Source organism: Harpia harpyja, chromosome 12 (assembly GCF_026419915.1).
Source record: "Harpia harpyja isolate bHarHar1 chromosome 12, bHarHar1 primary haplotype, whole genome shotgun sequence".
Classification (NCBI taxonomy): domain Eukaryota; kingdom Metazoa; phylum Chordata; class Aves; order Accipitriformes; family Accipitridae; genus Harpia; species Harpia harpyja.
In genome coordinates this window covers 42,508,085-42,526,690 of record NC_068951.1, presented here as the reverse complement: position 1 = coordinate 42,526,690, position 18,606 = coordinate 42,508,085, and the positions used below count along the sequence as shown (strand labels likewise).

Genomic DNA, 18,606 nt, shown 5'->3' with positions numbered 1-18,606 from the left:
GCATGAGACAACAGGGTACGTCTGGGTGCTTTTCTTGCTGCTTCACCCTTCTATAACTTGAAATTCCTGCCTGTTTATTAGTAAGAACTAAATGTAAATTTCTTACGTGAATTACTTGGCATAATCATTTTGTCGCAAGAGAAAGGCTCACAAGCTGACCCTTGCCACAACTTTTTCAGAGCACATAACTGGGAATTTCATTTTGCCAAGGGACTGTTGAGGCACAGAGTGATTAAATGACTTGCCAGTGGTCAAAGATTGTGGTAGATGTAGGGGGAAAAAAAAATGCAGCTATCTAAGCAAGCATCCTAACGACTGGAGCATCCTACCTCTGCAGACATTGCTCAAGAAGGCAGAAATAATTGGGCTGGATTTTCTGGGACTGTATAACCAGTAATTAGATGGTCTCTTCTCTCCTGCTTTTAAAAGAGCAGGCCCTATTAACTTTTCAGACTCAGTGTTTAAACTGTTTTCATGGTTGATACAGTTCAATTAGTCTTCTAGTTATCAATCCTTAATTGCTTTAATGGCAGTCAGAATACTAATTCACTCCTTCATCCATCAGGAAATCTGAACAGAAATTTTGTTTAGAATTTTTTTCTACAAACTGTAGTAATAGGATTAGCAATTTTGTGCCACTTACATCAAATTTAATCAAACCTAAATTTATCAGTAACAAAATTTCAGGTGGCTTCAGTACAGGTATGACAGGATACATCAAGATCTATAAAAAAATGACCAAGGAGCCAATCCCTCCATTCCTCCCCTCTTTACCCACCACCCCAAAAACAATGGGGATCAGCTCTTCGCTGGACTGATCCCATGCTGACTTCCATCGCTCTGCTCCCAGCTAAGGATAGCAATCCAACAGTGCAGAAACAAAGAAATCGGTATGTGGAAATCTGTAACAAAGAGACATCAGACCTACACCTTACACACAGCACTGCATCTCAGCTTTGTCTGTGGCTTGATGCGGAGCAGATCCGTTTGTTAGAATCTGTTCAGAGTAACTGGTTCTAGAATGCAATAATATCCAATAAGTATTTCAGATTCATAGGTTCTCTTGTACAGAACTAAGAGTTTAAGGTCTAAAACAACGACATTTTTACATGAGAAATGCGTCCACAGAGCATTTATCACAAAACAACATTTTATCTCTCGCTTTTCTTGCTGAACAAACGACTTGGCTAGTTTACATCTGGACAAAATGATTTGATTTTAAGCACTGCTCACCTATTTTGTTTCCAACTGCTAAAATTCAGAAGCTCAGCTCCACCTTTTTCATTATTCAACAGCCACACTTCTGAGCTGAATAACCCCAAGTATACTATCACTAATAAAATGCTGCAGAGTAGTACCTCAGAAGCACCTGCAGGTATAACAGTATAATTTCATATTGCCAAAGTTCTTTATAAATATTTACTTATAAGAGTTCTCCAGAATCCAGTATTTTCAGATTTAGTCTGTCCAACAAAGTATGTTGATTAACGTTCACCAGACTTTGATGCTAGAAATTCTTAAAGTGTTTCGATTTCCTTGAAGATTGTAGAAGTCTCCTTTGATCTGCTGTAGTGTTTTGCAAATGTGGTTAGTCTTTGGAGAGCTTCTGACAAACCTTCTCCTGTGATAGCACAACAGGGTTGTACATACCAATTTCTGTCACTGCAGTATTTCTTCATCTTCAGTCTCCTGGTTATTTCCTCAGCGTTCAAAGCTCCAGGCAAATCCTGCTTGTTCGCTAGCACGACAACTGGTACGCTTTTTATAAATTCATTCTTTAAAATGAGTTCAAATTCTTTCTTTGATTCCTCCAGACGTTGCTTATCAGAGCTGTCCACAACATACAGCAGTCCGTCTGTGTTTTCCAGGAAATTGCACCAAACTTTTCTCATTTTCTGTTGTCCTCCAACATCCCAAAACGTCAGTGTAAAATCTTTCTCGGTTTCAATCATATCAACATTAAAACCAACTGTTGGAATTGTTAGAAAAACATCATTATACTTGAACTTGTACAACAGTGTAGATTTTCCCGCATAATCAAGTCCTAAGATCAGTATGTTAGCTTGCTTGACTTTGGAGTGTTTGGTGCTCTGGAGGCCCATTGGTGCCGTGGCGTTCTCTAGTAAGCCTTTAAAGCTGGAATTCCCTGTCTTCCGTGATGCCAATTTTTGTCAGTAAGATGTTTTTCTTCCTCCGTGAGATGAAGCACAAAGGAGAAGGAAGGGGAAGAAGCAGCTTTGCGCTATGAAGAGTAAGTAAAAGCTCTGTACAAATACATGCTGGCTTTTATCAACTTGATAATACACAAATGGTACTTATGAGGGTGTACTGTTCAGTGCCAAGCCTGTGGGTGGAACAACTATGAGTAATGTACCAATTGGTCACGAGCACAAAGGTTACAGTCTTCAAACATGTTTGAACAGTGAACCACACTTTCATGATCATTTAAGAACTCTTTACATTGTAAAATTGTGTGTACTGAACCAGCAGCAGCCCGGTTATGCTCCCTAGTCCTGTGGTCCAGGGAACCGCTAGCTGTCTGCCCTGTTCCAGTGTGCGCCCAGAGATAAATCCCTTTATTACTGCATCCGCATCCGTTTTGGAAAAGAAACGAAATATAAACACAGCCAGTGAGGAGGGGAAATCTTAAGGTTTGTCCATGCTTTCCAATCCACAAAATGACAAGGTACCAATTTATCGGTGCATCTCATCTCCCAGCAACAAACTGATCTCAAGTGGTTTCTAACGTGCGTCTACATGGGCGCATGGACTCAATCAAACCAGAAGAGAACTCCCCTTAAAAATGCGCTCTGCTCTAACTGGCTGCCTTGGACTGCGCCAGTTACTCCTCCTGCCCGCTCACGCATGAAGTTGTCTGCTTCGGTGACACTGTCGGAGCTGTAAACTCAGTGTGTTACATTTGTATGAACAAGTTTAACTGCACTCTGCATGGTAAAGACTAAATACAGATCTTATGATCTGGTTGTTACTGAGATTCAGCTACCTGAAATTAAAAATTTCTATTCGCTTCATTATGCTCTATTCTGTTGCTGCCCACTGACCCACCATGAAGATTTCCTTCAGGGAAGGAACAAGAAGAGGGGAAATAACTGAGTCTCGATCAAAAGATCATTTTTCTTGCCAGCATTCTAAATAGTAGAATTAAAAAACAGGAGGTAGATACAAAATTTAGTCTAATATTATTCAATTCATATTGAGCGTCCATTTTTTTGACAGTAGACCTACGTTGGGCTGGTCCAACGCATACTGAGTATTGCAATAGTTATTTGCCCTTATACCCAGATGCACTAGTGTTAGTTATTACCATTTGTCTTTGCTTCAGAAAGTACGTAATCAGCAAAAAGATGTAAAGGTCTTCTGGCCAAATGAGCTGCTGACTGATAGGGTAATCATTTTGATAATTATGACATTGGTTGCTCAGATATTACACATGTTGCATAAAATAAACCTCAGTCTTGACAGACAAGTTCTAATCTGGTTTCTCTTGGCGCTAGAAGGGTTATCCCAGAACTAATTAGGGGCAACAAAAGATGACAGTGACATGCTCATTGTTGTACGTTTTTCATACTTAATAACACGTATAGATTATGTGTAGGATTTTTTTCAGAAGGAGGTCATGATGTATTAAACCAGGGGAGAAAGTGTGTTTGCATTTCTTTATAAATAATGTATATGAATGAATCGAAAGATGGGGAGAGAGGAAACCACGCAAAACACACTGTTAACACAGTCAAATGAATCATAATTCCCTGCAAAATAGCATGCCATTTCCTTGAAATATGGTTATCTTGATCAAGGGCAAAACCTGCCTTCTGCGCGAGCTGTGACAGAGGGGATGGATGGCCCGTGTCCCTGGGTAGTGCTGCGATTTAAAGATTACTCACAGTTCTCTGCTCTGTGTGCTTGCTCCAACTGTATTCGATATTTATGGTCTCAACTGTTACTTTATTACATCAGACTACCACTTTAAAGAAGTCTTTAAGCAACGTCTGACTTTTTACAAGCTAATTAAATTTATTTCCAGGACAGAACAGCTCGCTGCTGAAGGCTCCGTGGTTTGGCAGTTTTTAACCGTACCCGAGTCAAACGCGATTTGGATTCGGAGCAAGATTTTGCCATGCTGAGCCACTTCCAGTGATGCTTTCCTGCGTTACTTCGGAGTTTATATACCTGCGGGAGATCCAAACGGAGCCATGGGCAGCTGCACGGGATGCAGCGCGGTGCGGCCTTCTGCGTGCAGCTTCTCAAATCTGCATTTGCGCCGAAAGGCGAGCATTTGGAAGAACGAGAAACCTACCTCTGATTTGTCCAAAGGTGTATTTGCTTTGCCGGGGTGAGGCTATCTCGCTTGCGTTGGGTTTGCCTACGAGTTCAGTTTAAAAAAGCCAGAGTAATAAATCAAAACCGGGGACAGCTGATTCACCATGGATTAATCTGAACTCAAACTTTGCTCAGTGAACCTTTTGTAAACTCCCTGGGTTTACCTAAACTATCTGGGTTCCCCAGTTGTCCAAGCAGGACACTCCACCGCGGCTGCACGCCTTTGATAACGATAAACGCAATTAACGCAGTAATTCAGGGAGCCTCGCGGGTGAATCCTCACCACCGCCCGACTACCGAACCGAGAGCGCGAGTTCGGTTTCCAAACGCCCGCCTCCTCTTCCCGGGACTCCACGACCTCCAACCTCCCCTCCGAGCCCCCCAGGCCCCCGGGGGGAAACCCCTCACGGGACGGCCGCCGGCCGCCCACGCCACGCCGAGGCCGCGGCGGCCCCTGAGGCGCCGCTGACGGACCCGGCGGAGAGCCGGAAGCGGGGCGTTTCCCGCCTCCCCAGCCCGCCGCGAGCGCCGGGGCTGTGAGGAGACGCGCGGGAGGCGGCGGGGCGACCGTCACCGTGAGGGGAACGGCGGGGCGGGGGGGGTTGCGGCGGCTGCCCGGCAGCCTGAGGGGACGGGGAGGGCGGGCAGGGGGTGCCGGGGGGCTGCGAGGGAGGGGGTGCGGCCGTCCTGGGGCGCAGGGCCGCCCGGGGGAGCGCTGTGGGGAGGGGGAAGGCCTCCTGTGGGAATGGCAGGTATTCTCCTGTCACCGCGGGTTCCTGCTTTTTAACGGGGGGGGAAAAAAGGGTTAAACGGCCTTAAATTTGTGTATGGTTTCGGCGGGGGGGGGGGGGGGGAGAAGGGACGACGGTAAATATCCTCTAAGGAATTGCATCTTTGGGGCTGTTCCCTCTTAATTAATTTATGCGTCAGGGACAGTTGCCTAGAACGGACGATTAAGATTGCTTGGGCGATTTGGAAGGTTACTGAAAATAATTTTTAAAGTATAGCTGTATTAGATCATCGTAGCCCAGGATCTTGCAAAAATGCCTCTCGTTCCGCTTGGTAGTAAGCCATATATAGAAAATGAGAAGCCAGCAACAGTGATGTATTTCCAAGTTATTTCCACTGGTAGCCTTAAAAAAAAAAGGGGGGATTTCTATACATCTAACATTGTAGGTATGGTATTTTTTTAATCATTAGATTGGATTATCCATCGGTTATTGTAATTATTAGATAATGAATATGAGAATCTGCCACCTTTTTCCCATCAAGAACGGCTGCACTCAACAATTACCTAGCTATAGCAGAGTGTGAGAAACGTGTCTAAAATTACTATAGAGCATGCTTAGTACATGTTTCCTTAACGTTTGCTTTAAAGTTGATCAGTTTTATCTGTCAGCATAATCTCAGGCTCTATCACGTCATGCCAGCAAGCCGAGGGCTTGGAAGCAAATGAGAGTATTTCCCTGACAGGAGCAGTTCCTGACCTGGTATTGCTCCTGCTGCATGTCCCCTGCCGCCGCGGTACAACTGGAAGGTAAAAACCACTGGCAAATAAAGTCTGGAAGTGGTGGAGAACCTGTCCCGGGCGAGGCTGGAAGGTCTGCGGCTGCACCACCTCTGAGCAAAAGTGCCAGCTCAATGTTCAGACCTTACTTCTTCAACCTCATTGCTTTGGTTTAAGCCTTTGAAATGGGAGGAGAAGGGGATTTTCCTGTCGAAGGCTGTGGTTAGCATTTTCTCTTTGATTTGCCCTTTTTTCTGCCTGTGTTTGAAGTCAGAGTTCTGCGCTTAAGTGGAGGATGACTGCCTGTATTTTGAATTCCCAGCGCTGCAGAAATAGCTGTCTCATGTTTTGGGGAGTGTAGTTTCTACCCCCTGACCATTATAAAAGCCCTGTTTTGGTGAAGCTCTGCTAGCTTGCAGTTTAGCATGTCACTGGAGGAATGTGACCTTAGGGGAGAGAACAGCAGGGTGTGTGAGGACTGGACCTCCTACCTCCTCCGGAGTCACGCAGCAAAACAGTGTTTTACAGTGTTTGTCCTGGATGCCCTGTGGTGCAGGCTTTTCATAAGAATACGGTAGCTTTAAGACTGTATTTTGCACAGTGTGGGCAAAGGACCTGAACTGATGATTTATTTTTCCAGATTTTTCGTTATGTAGCAGATCAGGCATTGGTCTCCGATTCTGTTGTTCAAAATGTCATGTAATCAGGCTTCTCTGCCCATAAAGAATCAAAATCCTTATAATCAGATTTTTTTTTCCATTAGGTAGTCAAGAACTGATCAGACTTTGATATGCTTTACTTTAAATTGATCATCAAACTCTGAGAAATGTTCTTTATAGAAAATCAAATACATAAGCACTGATACATAACTGTCGTGGTTTAACCCCAGCCAGCAACTAAGCACCACGCAGCTGCTCACCCACTTCCCCCCACACCCAGTGGCGTGGGGGAGAGAATCAGGGAAAAAGTAAAACTCGTGGGTTGAGATAAGAACGGTTTAATAGAACAGAAAAGAAGAAACTAATAATGATAATGATAACACTAATACAATGACAATAGTAACAATAAAAGGATTGGAATATACAAGTGATGCACAGTGCAATTGCTCACCACCCGCTGACCGATGCCCAGTTAGTCCCCGAGCGGCGATCCCCCAGCCCCACTCCCCCCAGTTTATATACTGGGTGTGTGGTCAGATGGTGTGGAATACCCATTTGGCCAGTTTGGGTCAGCTGCCCTGGCTGTGTCCCCTCCCAGCTTCTTGTGCCCCTCCAGCCTTCTTGCTGGCTGGGCATCAGAGGCTGAAAGAAAAATCCTTGACTTAGTGTAAACACTACTTAGCAACAACATCAGTGTGTTATCAACATTCTTCTCATACCAAACTCAAAACCATAGCACTATACCAGCTACTAGGAAGACAGTTAACTCTATCCCAGCTGAAACCAGGACAACAACTTAGGTTATTTTCTTCCAGTATGTATGTTTCATACTGTTCACTGAAAGTCAGGTTGGTACATATATATAAAGAGAGAAGAATTTCCTCTGCACTTGCCAAACTTTTATTCTGTTTTACTTGCATGTGTTTAATCCCTGTGGAGAAAAAGAAGTGAATCAACATAAAACTTCTGAGGTTCTGCGTTTTTATAAGCTAGGACATTGGTCGTGTTAGGAAGTTCTGAATAAAACTCACTTGTTCATCTGCAGTTATGTGAGGTACCTTTAATGAAGGATTGACTCCTGTTAGCCACCTAGTATTTCTGGAGTAACGCAGCTTTGAGAGGAATCAGTCTAAAATTCTTCTATTTAGATAGCTATTTGTATAAAATTGCTTTAATACATTTTAAGTGATGTGCTAGGCATTGTCATTCAAATGTGCTCCCAATGCTTCCTTTAAAGGATCATTAATTTAAAGTCAGACCATACACAGCAATACAAGGCAGGTGGGCTCTGGCAAATCAAATTCACCTAAATTCTAGCGTGCTATGTTGGGCTTTGGATTTATTTATTTTTTAATATAAAACACTTACAAGCCCTGCGGTGATGTTTTTGAATGTAAGTTAAATAGTAATTGTGCTGTGAAATTGAACCTTCCATCATCCTTGCTGTGTCTTTGTGGATACTTACAGTGCAGGGTAAATATTAGTACTGCAAACATTAGAAACCATTCGGAACTCCCACAGTAAGACATTGTAATTATTTTGGCTTAAAGATATCTCATGTATGTTCACAGTGTATGTACTTTTAAAGAAATATAGTGAAGGTAAGCACTGCTAAGTGGAGGGTACAGGACTGAGATTCTGTTTTTAAATTTCGTTTTGGAAAGACGTATTGAGTCCTGACACTATAGTAATGTCTTCAGCATGGACTCCATGGGGGTTTGTAAGTACCTGCCCATGTGGATTGGACTCCAGACCAAGATGCGTGTCCCTAGCCGAAAAATGGCTTTGGTTCGTCTCCCTCTCTCGTGCTGATACTGCTGTTTTCGGTTTGTGTGGCATGCCTCATAGAGCTGAGCGAATCTGTCGCGTTTTCGTGCGCTAGCAGATGGGAGTAGGGTTCTTCATGAAAATAACGCAGATGGGATCCCTTCTTCTTTAAAACTTAAATAGATGGAAGTAGCAGGAGGATTTTGTAGTGTCTTGTCTGTTTCAGTGGAAAATATTCAAAGAATTTACAAAACTGAAGATTTGAACCTCATCTGCTGCTCCCATTATATCAACTGTAAAGCTACTATGACAAAGTTGGTTTCAATGCCCCTTTATTAAATCGCTTGATTTAATAAGCACATATTAGAAAAGAAATGATTGCTGTACAGTGTTGCGTGTTGTGGGAGTCGCCATTTCTTTGGGTGGTGTAAGAGCTCAGTCGGCATGTCGAGATCGGTTTGTGTTTGCATGTCTGCAGCTCTGACCTTGGTCGTAAGGAAGTTGATTTTTTCCTTCTCCCCCCATCACCTATTCAGTCAATTCAGAACAAGTAGCTGCTCAACCCTTAAATGAGGGATGAAATATTTGCTCGTACTTATCTTTTTACCTGCTTTCTTGGCTGATTTGCTCCAGCTGATAAAAAGAAGTAGCACTTCCTTTCTTTAAAATAAATTGCAAATTTTTGAAGCCTCTGAACCTCACTTTGCTGAGCACTTTGTAGCCATTAGACTTTGTGCATGGTATTCCTTCCTCGAGATTTAATTGAGTGGAAGACGTGCTGAGATCTCTGGGATCACAGTGCTTGACGTGTGATCTTTTGCGGAGATCAGGTCTACGTAGGGGAAATTTCCAAGGCGAAAGCTGTGAGGTTTCGATCCATGCCATGCCCAGTAGCAGCTCAGTGTTCTGCTCGTACACGTTTCTGGCGTACAGCAGTGATTCACGGTGTACAGGATGCTGTCTGTAACAGCTGGACCAGTAAGTCTTGGAGTTGTCTTCATTGTATTACAGCACACTTTGAACCGACACTTTAGACAAGATCAGAAAAAGATGATATTTGAATAATAGCATTCTGAATACTACTTTTTCATTTCTTTTTCAGCAAGAAACACACTTCAGGACTTGTGGTGCAGATTTTGAAGGTGACTGATGCACTTCTGCAAATTAGTTATTGCCCAGTTCCAGTTAGTGTCATGTATATGAGACCATTAAAATGGATTTTTTTGTTTCTCCTTGCATTTTCTGTCATAACAATGTGGTATGTGACTTTTTCTTCCAACACTGTCATTGAGCATACAAACCTCCTCTATTTCTATGAATATGAACCGGTTTACAAGCAACACTACCTCTTCACGCTGCGGGAGCACTTGAAATGCAAAGACATAAATCCGTTTCTAGTCATCTTGGTGTCTTCAAGACCCAAGGATGTGAAGTCAAGGCAGGCCATCAGGATAACATGGGGATCTCAAAACTTCTGGTGGGGACACCAAGTTCTAACCCTGTTCTTACTAGGTGAGGACACTCAAAGAGAAGACGACGCTGCAGCACTGTCGGTAGAAGATGAAAGCATCCTCTATGGTGACATAATTCGCCAAGATTTCATGGACACTTACGACAATCTCACCTTGAAAACGATCATGGCGTTTAGGTGGGTCGCTGAGTTCTGTTCAAATGCTAGGTTCCTCATGAAGACCGATGCTGATGTCTTCATCAACACTGCTAACTTGGTAAAATTTCTTCTGAAGCTAAATTCCTCAGAAAATATTTTTACTGGTTATCCCCTTATAGATAACTTTGCCTACAGAGGCTTTTACAAAAAAACATACATCTCTTACGATGAATATCCATTCAAGTTGTATCCTCCATATTGCAGTGGGATGGGTTATATATTGGATGGAAAACTGGCTCTGAGGATTTATGAACTGATGAGTCATATTAAACCTATTAAATTTGAGGATGTTTATGTTGGAATTTGCTTAAATATACTTAAGGTGAACATCAGTATTCCAGAAGATAAACAACAATTCTTTCTTTATAAAATAAATTTTGATATCTGTAAGTATAGACATTTGATTGCAGTACATGGCATTACGTCAAGTGAAATAATCAGGTTTTGGCAGGATTTGTCATCACACACGTCAGTTACTTGCCTTTGATTCTGTATTAATATATAAACTAAAATCTACTTGGTGTAAAAACGTTTAAAGTCCGGGGCAACACAAACCAAAACCACAGCTGTAGAGTCGACTTTGACTGAAGGAGGGCTGCGCTGCCGGGGCAAAACTGCAATGGCAGCATTTCTCTGGGACATTCTAATATTCTTAAATAAAAATACTGGGAACTCACAAAGCACTTTTCCACGTCTGTATCCTGTACATGCAGGATACTTTGGAATGCACCGCCCTGTCTTCCTCTGACACTTCTCCACGTGGTCTGCTGTAACCACGGGATTTCTACCAGAATCTTCTGGAATGTATGAAATGTCACCGCGAATAAAGTTTATGCCAAGAAACTAGCTCTGAAGATGCTTCCCAAATTCCTACCTGGATTTTTAGAACTGTTTTTGCAACTGCATCATCCTTTGCCACTCTCCAGTATTTGTTCTCTGCCCAGCATGAAACTTAGAACGACCTTCTTTCGATATATCACCTCTGTAATCCCTGTGAGAGTGTTACACCTTCTTATTTAAACATACCACCTCCGCACTCGTTCCGAGAGTGTTACAAGCCTGTGGATCTTGGGGGGTCTGCAGAAGCTGATGGGAAATTCTGAAAACAGGATGCACTTTGTGCGTGTATACGTATATACGTATAAAATAGAATTGCTTTGGTGTCTTTGATAATGTTCACACACTACTAGAGGACTAGATGCAGTAGCGTTCATGTGCAGTTCAGTTACTAGACATCTCTGATACATCGGGATAATCAAAACCCACGTGTGTACACACATACCTCTGTGTACCGATGCATCCCGAGAGTTCTGGAACCACGCAGGGAAGATTAAATCAGATGCATTTATATTGTGACTTCGTTTCTAAAATAGTTCTCTTTCTTCAAATTTTAAAATGAACAAAGTAAGAAATTCTAAGATTCATGTTTCTTAAAGAAGACAAACTCCAGTGTATCTGTAAAGATGGGTATTTAATCACTTTATTCATATCAGCAAGGCCAAGTTTTCAGTAGTTTACACTGCTAATAGACAACAATACAGAATTTGCAATTGCATTAACATAATTATTCTTGACACATCCACTACACAGTGAAGATACTATAGTTACATCCTGTACATCTAGAATGACAGAGCACTGCCACCTTATTTGTACTACAGCTAAGATGTTATGACGTATTTACATTTGGCTGTCTTTCAGATAGTCTCTTAGAGACAAATTAGAAGAGGTGCAGAAACCTCTAGTACCAAGTTTGAGGTTTCACCAGGTTTTTTGTTACATTGTGATTATGGTCAGTATTGAATTTTGCTATCTTCAACAACTGCACATGGTTTTTTGATGGAATTATAGGACGTGTTATTTTCTTAGATATAAAAATGAGGTCTTGGGGACAATACTCTCTAGACAAGTATTTCAGATGTCAGTGTTCTAAGAATGTATGTTAAGAAGGTCAAAGTTTTTCAAAAATAGATTTTTTTTTTTGTTAAACTAAATAGCTAAAGATACAGTATTGCATAACTGAGGGAAGAACGCTATTGTATTTCTAGAAACAGAGGTAAAACTACAGCTGTTCCTATGGTTTTAGGATCTGTTATTTGATTGTTGTACTGTGGTCAGATCCTGAGAGCTCTGTGAGAAATGTTTAACTTGTTTGATTGTTTATACATCTTAAAAAAAAACCCTCCAATTTTTTTTTTTATAAGCCTGCCATGTTAAATGTTTAGAAATAAATTATTTGTCACAAGAACACTGATACTACAGCATGGTTTGTATTGCTTTTTCAAAAAAAAATGTAATTATGAAACACTACGCAATCTTCAGAAACTGGATAGATAAAGCAGACAGTGCTCCTCTTGAGAGAGTAAGAAACGAGTATCACGGAGAAATGGCTGTGCAGGACTGCAGTAAAAACAAAACTGTCACCAAGCAGGGTATTTTTTATATTTGTGCCCCAGAATGATAACATTGATCATAGATTACAAGGCTTTTGCTTTCACAAATGGAGGTTTATACACAGTGATCTGTTGATGCCGCCTGAAATTGTAACCTAAAGTGACATCAATTCTGCAAGAAATTTACATTGTAAAATACTTCTGCTCCTGTTATGTTGTTTTTTTTTTTTTTAAAAAACCCTCATTTCCAAATCTGGTTTGTATTTGAGTCTGACCTTATTATTGCTTAAAAGACCATAAAAATTCATAACGAAGCTAATGTTTCTGCTTAAAGCAAGTATCAGGAAAGGTTCTAGCATGAGCAGCCATGCAAGAGGTAAAAAAAGCTTAAGACTGTCAACTAATATAAGCATGTAAGTCAGTGGTGGGCCCAAATTTTACTGCATCTGCCTACAATATTGTACTAAAACCGAAGTCTAAACCACAGGCTAAGATTTCTTCCAAATCCTAAGGTTCTTTTTCTCGTGCAGGCAAGTGGTTCAGGAAGCTGTATTAAATCAGAATTCCAAGCACTTGTGATTTTGATATGAAAATTGTGGGCCCTTCTGACTTGAAAAGCCTAACAATAATCTGTTGGTCAAAGATGTTTGGGTGGATAGCAAAGGGGGTTTACAATGTGGAATTTCAAGCCTGTGTTGCCTGTATGTTATTTCAGAAGAGTTAAAAACGTCAAAATGCTTACATGTTTTCTGTGTATTCTACAACAAAGAAGTTCAAAATAAACCACGAAATAGTAAGTGCTGCACGTGTAGGGGCATTATTCTTTGGGATCAGTTCAGCATTAACAGGACACAGATGGTTTGGAGTATTTTCCTAAGTTTTGTCTTACGTTTTCTAGTTACTACTAAAGCATTTCAGTGCAAGCTCATTGCAAGTAACTCATGACTGCCTGGATGCACAATAAATAATGTGGTTTTATCATATTCTTTCAAATTTAAACTAAAAACTGAAGGTCAACCAAACAACGTGACGCTGAACTCCTGATACGTGTCCATCGGTTATGTTAGGTATGTTGAAGGAGTCTGGGAGGCAGAGCTTTGCTCCCTATTTTTTGAATTTCCATTCATCTCCATTTTTGTCTGAGTGTACCGTTTTGGTCATTTATTAAGTAAGTAAGTACTTTACAGTTTGCTTAAGATAGAGGTGGTAGAGAAAGAGACGTAAAGGTTTCTGCAGTCTCTGTTAAATAAAGCTTGTCGGGTTTTAATGCTGTTACTGTGTATTGCATTTTAAGCTGTAAACCATATCCAAATGCAAGTACTCCATGTAGGAAGGAAAGAGAACAAAGTTAAAATGAAGCTAAGCAGATGGTTGGGTTTGGTGGTGGGTTTTTTTCATGTGTAGTCAAGTCCACATTTTAAAGAAACCTAAAATTGTAAAACAAAACCAAACGCCCCCCCCCCATTTATTTATGGGGTTTCTAAAAATCCTAAAGCCGCTTTCTTTCACAGGACTAAAGAAAATATAGCCTCTCTGAAATGCTGCTGTTACGCGATTCTTAGCTAAAAGCAGTATCGACCTGCAACTCTCAAGAGGAAATACTACCTGTGGTATAGATAGTTTGTCTCACCTGCCCTGATAGGACTTCAGGACTTTATTTTCCTCCTATAAAATAAGGACTCAAAAAGACGAAGTTTACCCCAAGTGACTCTCTCGAGATGGTTTCTCCATCTGAGCTCTGTTTACCTCTAGCCTTCGGACAGTTGCTGCGCAGCACATGAATTTTCCCGGCCACGTTAATCCAAATGAGTTTTTTTTTTTTTACAGTGTGAGAGACGATGGTGTGAGGTGTCACGTCCCTCCCGACTGGGATGGGGCTCAGCCCGACGTCCTAGCCGCTCCTCTCAGTCATGCTTGGCCTGCAGTGGTCCTCCACCTAGGAGTAAAGTGCGGTCTCCCCTGAGCTTGCAATAAAGATAAAATCTTAAAAACGCTTCTGGCTCTGAGTGAAAAAATGTTACAGAGAAGCCTGAAGAGGCGCTTATCTACGGTAATACAGCCGTGTTGTACTAAATGGAAGCTGTCGTTAACCAAGATGGATCACTTAAACATCGAGGTTTTGTTATCTTGTGCGTTGTGTAGGATTTTTGTTAATAAAGCTCTGACCTGCCCTTGCAGAGTTCTAAATGTGCGGCTCATTTTCACAACAAGTCTGTCTCAATCGTTTCTGAGAGCGCATTTCCAAATACACTGGCTAGAAGTGGTCTTACCGTCATTCACACAGGTTTTAAAGTTGTTCTTCTAGACCCTGCTCCTGTTAACTTTGTAGTTAACAGTTACACGATTGTTATGGTTTGCCCTGTTAAACGTAGATGCGTTTGGACTTCATAAAAATTGACTTCATTTGTAAATCCAGCATTGCTAACCACCGCTTACGTTTTGTACCTAGCTTATGCACATAGGAACGATGTACCGAAGAGCAGCGTAGAGATTCCATACAAAACGGAACGAGCTCCAAAGAACTTCTTCCAAACAAATCATGTTTTTAACATAACTAAGTTTTTCTCACCAGAAGGAGAAAATGTAAGAATCACGTGCGGACTCCAGCAGTTCTGGCGTGAGAGTCTCCTCTCATGAACAACAGCTGAAGCCAACGGAGCGCATCTGCAGGGGCACAGATAAATGCAGATAAAAGTGCTTTATTTCCCTATTGCTCAACTAATTTGGAGTTCTTCCTGAAGACTAGACATAGGAGCTGACCTGCTCATAAAAGTGGGTTTCAAAACTTTCCTCAAGAATTGCTCTTGCTGTGAGCCTCTATTGATGGTTTTAGACAGGCTTCAACTGCTTTGACTGCACGCATTTTGCTTAACAGAGCATCTAGACTATCATATATAACGAGAGACAACTGATACCTAGAACTCGAAGTTACCTACAGGAAAACTGTATGTAAACCAGCTGCCTACCTAAGCCTTATGTAGTCAGCGCTATATAAATAAAAGTGATTTAAACTTCAACTCAGTATTAACTTAATTGGATATATCTTTTTAGGTATGAGTCCTCAGGTTTAGAAAGATAATTTATAAATATATTGACAACACTGAGGGGCAGCAGCTCTGGTCTATACAGTTGCCAAACCTCCGCAGAACATTCTAAATTTTAACCTTGCAATTTCGTACAGCCAGAGTTCAGGATGGAGGCCTAAAAACCTACTTAAGGAAATGAACAGCTGGTGAGGTTTTTTTCTTTAGTATAATCACTTACTAAATGTGTCTCTGCGTAAAATAAGTATCAGATACATTAGCAATATATTAGCGTTATTTAAAGCAAGAATGTTATATATTCTGAGAGGCAGCTGAAGAACAAAACTCCCTTATTTTCAAGATGCAGCGTTAGCGTTTATGTAGCAAACACTGTTAGTTCAAGCTGATGAACTGCTTTAGTACTAACTTCTGTATTGTAAAAACCTCGCAACTTTTTTTTTTCTTTCTTCATTTTACCTTATGTAAATGGTATAATACTGCAATAACATTAGCAGTAGTTTTGGTACTGACCTTGTGTTCGCAAGTCAGTACACAATACATGACGTTAGATGGCATTTTCTTTATCTAAACAGTCTATTCAGTAAAACAGGCTCATTCATTTCAAATTTTGCATTTTCAGAAATTTTAGGACTGCGTTTAAAATGCACTCACCAACGTTGCGAAGACACCCGTGCGGGGGGTGAGCTGGCAGGGGACGCAGGGCAGGGCTGTGGGGTGCCAAATTTTAGCAGCGGAGGGTCTGCGTTTCTTGGCTGGGTCTGGGGATGCACGCCTGCAGCCCGCGCTGCTTCGGCACTGCTGCAAAATTCAGCCTGGGAGAACGGCTCTGCATTAACCTCACAGCCCGATTCTGCCCAAGGGACAACGGGGACGTTAAATCACACGCATTTTTTTTTCTCGTGGACTGAGAAAGCAACTATTAACTTTAACCGAGAGTGGTTGGTTAGCGGGCTTAGGGCCAGGCCAGCCACTAGACGGAGCTGTGATCCCACCTAACCAGGCTGGCACCTACACCCGGGATCCCCGTTATTGTACCAGGAGCTACAGCGGGAGAAGGCTACAGCCCTCTCGCCGGGCGAATGAACAGCCTCTCTAAAACCCCGCTCGTATATAATCAGAACGATAAACTAAATGGTAGTCTACAATCTGAATGAAAAGCTAAATGGTAGTATCTTTAAAATGGACTACCTGAGTTAAACTGTTAGCTTGTAATACCTCTGGGAAAAGCCTAAATTCATTTAAGTACTGGATAAGATGACTAATTACAAGGTACATTTTTTCTTCCTGGACCATACGAAAGATGCTCTTTGGCAGCAGCTTAACATACCAGTTTTCTGCCATAAGAAGCCATCATTACTTGATGAACAGATGTCACCAGCGGAGCTACTCAGGCTTAAACAACAAAAAACTTCCACAAACACAGCTCCCAGATGTGTGCAAGCCACGTGAACCAAAAATGCATCTCCCTTCTTTTTTGGCGAGGTGCCCAGGCAGGAAAGCAGGACTGAGGATGGCGTGCTGGAAGTACTGCCTCTCCGGTGCTGTACCCCAGCATACCTGGGGTCATTTCTGGCTGCAGTGTCTGGCAACCCTTTCCAGATGTAGGATATATTACTAAGGCAGTGGAGGATCAGACCCTAGATCATTTAGGTTGCGTAAGCAATAGGTACCTTACTTAATCTTGTCATCCAACAGCTGTATGGATCACGACAGAATTTGGCACAAATCAGTATGACTGGGAAGTTACGGGTGTCTAGAACTGGATTAAACACTTCTTAGAAGACAGAATTCTAACAGGGGGCATAGGTAGGCACTGCGCATGGATGTGGAAGACTGCACGAAGCCTGTCATCTCCATTAGTCCTTCATCTTTAAACCTGAAGTAGCTGTAACTAGTTTTTTAAAGTAATAAAACCAAAAGTCAACCACCTTACCAGAGATCATTGGCATGAATGTCTTTGGCCAGGAATGGGAGCTACTGCTACAAAGGCAGGAGTGTTGCAGGGAACATTAACGGTGCTAAAACAACTACTGTTGCAACTGCAGACACTCAGAGGTTGAAATAGGGCTGATTCGGTAACTGAACGGACGGGCCTGTGCGTGACAGAGTAAATGAATCCTGGAATAAATATCCAGACAAGCCTGCGAAACAGTTCTGTTTTGCATCGCACTATGTGTTTTCCTAAATCCTGTGAGCGTGGCTTACTTCCAGAGCGAGCCACCCTCCCACTGCTTCCTCACGGCTACTTCGGGAGTCTGTGAACGCGTACAATTCCTGCCACCTCATTTTCCTGTCTATCTCAAGTGCTGGAGCAACCAGCAAGTGAGCTGTGCTCAGGAGAAGGTCGGGCACCCCTCAGCAACGCTCACTAACCTCGAGAACGTGAGCTGCAGGAGGCTTAGTGGCAGCCATGAGCTTTTCACTCAAGTGGCATTAGTCTATAATGGTTTTTTTGGAGCTGACCATTGTTCCAGTTCCAACTTCTCAAATGCTTGTGAAGGATCAGTAGTGATGTCTCTGCTATACAAGCGTCCCTCTGCTTTAGGGTTCTATAGGCTGCTGGGTCTAATTCTTCTTTTCCCTGGGCAGCTGTTTTGACAAACATCCAAGCTGCGTCCTACAAAGAAAAGCCAGTACAACGGAAACATCGTCTGTGAAGGAGAAAGGAAAGGCAAATGCTGCATGCACCGTGAGCTCTGCCTGGAGCACAGTTTCGATACTGCTGCTGTAGCATTATGAGTACATGATTAAGCACTCCCATGAAAATATCACACCAGGTTTTCATTTCACAGCGTTCTGACCTCAAATACCTTTTAAAAATAAAATAACTGAAGCGCTCTGCAATTATTAACATTTCCTGTTAGCTGCTCAATTTAACTGCAAAGTTGCATTTAAAATTCACTGAAAGCACTGTTCGAGAGATTTAAAAAGTCCAAAAACTTGCATCCTCCGGGGAAGGACCAGTGCAGGCTGGGTGCCTGCAGTTTCAGAGCATGCCGGACACTTTCATACTCCTGCTTTTCACTTGTCTGTTCCTCAGAGTCAAGGGGCTCTACCCAGAGTCTGGGATGAGAAGAGGCTGCTAAAGGATACGTACACAATTTGAATAGCACTGGCAGTAGCTACAGATCCAATTAAAAGTTGTGATTATCTCCAAACAAGCTAAAGGAGGGAAGTTTGTTGGGGAAGAGATAACCGAGGAACAAAAATGAAAAGACTAAGATGGGAA

At 42.0% G+C, this 18,606-nt stretch overlaps 2 protein-coding genes and 1 long non-coding RNA gene across 4 annotated transcripts; 1 reads left to right on the top strand and 2 right to left on the bottom strand.

The window, feature by feature from the left end:
- Positions 1-1,043: 1,043 nt before the first annotated feature.
- Positions 1,044-4,189, bottom strand: ARL14 (ADP ribosylation factor like GTPase 14). The gene has a single exon (XM_052804845.1). It carries the CDS (start codon positions 2,100-2,102, stop codon positions 1,518-1,520), a length of 585 nt encoding a protein of 194 aa, XP_052660805.1. The 5' UTR covers positions 2,103-4,189; the 3' UTR covers positions 1,044-1,517.
- Positions 4,190-4,858: 669 nt separating this feature from the next.
- On the top strand, positions 4,859-12,560 carry B3GALNT1 (beta-1,3-N-acetylgalactosaminyltransferase 1 (globoside blood group)). Of its 2 annotated transcripts, none has more exons than XM_052802917.1 (2): positions 4,859-4,916; positions 9,377-12,560. In XM_052802917.1, the coding sequence occupies exon 2, from the start codon at positions 9,468-9,470 to the stop codon at positions 10,428-10,430; it is 963 nt and encodes a 320-aa protein (XP_052658877.1). In that variant the 5' UTR covers positions 4,859-4,916; positions 9,377-9,467; the 3' UTR covers positions 10,431-12,560. The 2 variants fall into 2 exon arrangements, with proteins under 2 accessions (XP_052658877.1, XP_052658876.1); XM_052802916.1 differs by lacking the exon at positions 4,859-4,916 and adding an exon at positions 5,236-5,878.
- Positions 11,396-16,103, bottom strand: LOC128148752 (uncharacterized). Its single transcript, XR_008237396.1, has 2 exons — positions 16,029-16,103; positions 11,396-14,997 (listed from the first exon to the last, which is right to left on the bottom strand). It is a non-coding gene; the product is annotated as an uncharacterized LOC128148752 (long non-coding RNA).
- Between the last annotated feature and the right edge of the window lie 2,503 nt (positions 16,104-18,606).

Bases quoted from the DNA above. Each gene is read 5' to 3' on its own strand.
- B3GALNT1 (XM_052802917.1), top strand. From the start codon at position 9,468: ATGTATATGAGACCATTAAAATGGATTTTTTTGTTTCTCCTTGCATTT.
- ARL14 (XM_052804845.1), bottom strand. From the start codon at position 2,102: ATGGGCCTCCAGAGCACCAAACACTCCAAAGTCAAGCAAGCTAACATA.